The sequence below is a fragment of the Limulus polyphemus genome, unplaced genomic scaffold (genome assembly GCF_000517525.1).
Source record: "Limulus polyphemus unplaced genomic scaffold, Limulus_polyphemus-2.1.2 Scaffold6426, whole genome shotgun sequence".
NCBI classification, from domain to species: Eukaryota; Metazoa; Arthropoda; class Merostomata; order Xiphosura; family Limulidae; genus Limulus; species Limulus polyphemus.
The window spans coordinates 43002-45394 of record NW_013672036.1 but is presented as its reverse complement, the minus strand read 5'-3'; the positions used below and the strand labels follow the sequence as shown (position 1 = coordinate 45394).

Genomic DNA, 2393 nt, shown 5'->3' with positions numbered 1-2393 from the left:
TGGAATGATCGAGCCTTCGTGACAGTTTCTCAAGTAGAGGAGGAGGTAGAGGGACAGTCAAGGACAACAGATCCCATGAAAGTTTCCACTGGTTGCACAATGACCACCTTCACATCTAGTGCCCCTCTTTTGTCTGGACTCGCCAAAGAATGAAGTGTGCAAGCGCCTAAGGAGAGTTACTGTACATGGATGTTGTGTTGTTCTCCTATTGGTGGAGGATTTTTGTTGCACGATGACATCATCTTGCACCAGCTCAGTTTACATTAAAAAACGTGAAATTAGGTGGTAGTTGCCTCAAGGCTAGTGGCATGCAATGAAGCATGAGAAAAATAGCTGAACTGAGTGTGGAGGGGGATTATCATCTCTGAATTAATCTTTTTAAGTATGGTTTGATGTTATTCACATTACTTGCTAGCACAAAGGTCAAATACATTTCTCATAAGGACTTTTTTACTTCTGAAAACAACTGATTATGACAACTATGACTAAACAAAATTGCGTGTATGTTTTAATTTCAAAATATAATCATATAATTTCATTCTAGCTCAGAACCTGCACAGAATAAAGGCTAAGTAAACATACACTGTACCTGAAATATTTGTGCATAAACTTGTTGTTGTTTTTGTTTTATAATCTCTGCACTCTTTTTATTTCTCATCTGGTTTGTTCTGGCTCCATTATGTTGTTCTTGAAACAGCCTCTGTTGTTTATAACAGACCCACTTTCTCAGTGGCCTTCATATAATAAAGAAGCAAAAAAAAATATTGTCATAACAGAGTGGGATAATACATGTATACAACTTCACTAGCTAATAATCTGGAGAAATAAACTTGTACAGAAATTCAAACATCAAACTGTTGATCATCGCTCTAAGGCAGTTTCATGAAATCAAAAAACACCAATTTAACAACCTGATTTGGTTTTAACACTAATATTTAAATACTAATTAATCTTCTTTATATTAATGGCCTCCTTCCCACAGACCGACTCCGTAACCATTTTGTGCTTGTTATAGTTTACATGCTATAACTTTTAATAGAGTAAGTGTATCTTCACATAACTCTGCAGATTATCAGTTAACATTACAAGGCTTTCACAGACCGACTCCGTAACCATTTTGTGCTTGTTATAGTTTACAAGCTACAACTTTTAATAGAGTAAGTGTATCTTCACATAACTCTGCAGATTATCAGTTAACATTACAAGGCTTTCACAGACCGACTCCGTAACCATTTTGTGCTTGTTATAGTTTACAAGCTACAACTTTTAATAGAGTAAGTGTAACTTCACAAAATTCTGCAGATTATCAGTTAACATTACAAGGCTTTTGTACACAAAACGTTAGATATTTTTATTAAGTTTCAAGATTTTTTTAATTAACGTTTTTCTCGTGCCTTTTTTCTTTTCGAATGTTGACTATCAACAAGCAAAGTAATTTTGATTTTAAGATTAAAAATACTTTTGTGCATTAGAAAATTTTCACATGCAAAATCTTTATAACCTTTAGATAGTAATCAAATGTTTTTTAAGAAAAAACTTTATATTTCATCTGCTATTTTCACTATTGAATCTCCATATGGGGTCAAACAATTTGATTGACCTCGTAACCACCATAAAAATTAGGAAATAAATACAAATTACGCTTTTCTCATTCTAGAATGACTACAAATTATAACACGAAAACACAAGTGTTTAGTCTAAATAGCTGAAATCTCATAACATTATACGTTTTATTTTACTGACCTTTTCAGCCGTGTCTAACTAACATTACAGAAGTTGCAATGATGCAGTGCACTTATGTTACCCTATCCAAGAATATAAGAGTGACCTTTACAAAGTGACCTGTCTTGGCTGTGTTTTCGTGACTAGTCACATTTCAGTTATAATACATATGTAAATAGATAATTACTATTTACAAATAAGTTCTAACTTATTTTTCTTATAGAACAGTAAATAAAGTAGAGCAAACAATTATATCTTCCAGTTACTAACTTTGTACTCGTTTGCTGTTTGCCGTAAGTTGCTAAGCCTTATGAAATTTCACACGTGGAGGATGTGAAACAAAATGATTTTTTTTAAGTTGTATATATATACATTTGAAATAGCCAAAAATCATAAATTAATTTCACACGTGGAGGATGTCAAACAAAATGATTTTTTTTTAAGTTCTATATATATACATTAGAAATAACCAAAAATCATAAATTAATTTCACACGTGGAGGATGTAAAACAAAATGATTTTTTTTTTAAGTTGTATATATATATATATATATACATTTGAAATAACCAAAAATCATAAATTAATTTCACACGTGGAGGATGTAAAACAAAATGATTTTTTTTTTAAGTTGTATATATATACATTTGAAATAACCAAAAATCATAAATTAA

At 31.3% G+C, this 2393-nt stretch overlaps 1 protein-coding gene across 2 annotated transcripts in view; it reads right to left on the bottom strand.

Annotated features, from left to right (window-relative positions):
* Positions 1 to 739, bottom strand: part of LOC106473709 — a 4705-nt gene extending 3966 nt beyond the window's left edge. For both annotated transcript variants that reach the window (XR_001291698.2, XM_022402108.1), the window contains exon 1: positions 590 to 739. Coding sequence is in view for 1 of the 2 variants with exons in the window: in XM_022402108.1 (XP_022257816.1) it covers positions 590 to 658 (69 nt within the window). In the remaining variant the exon portion in view is untranslated. The remainder of the gene's footprint in view (positions 1 to 589) is intronic.
* Positions 740 to 2393: the final 1654 nt, after the last annotated feature.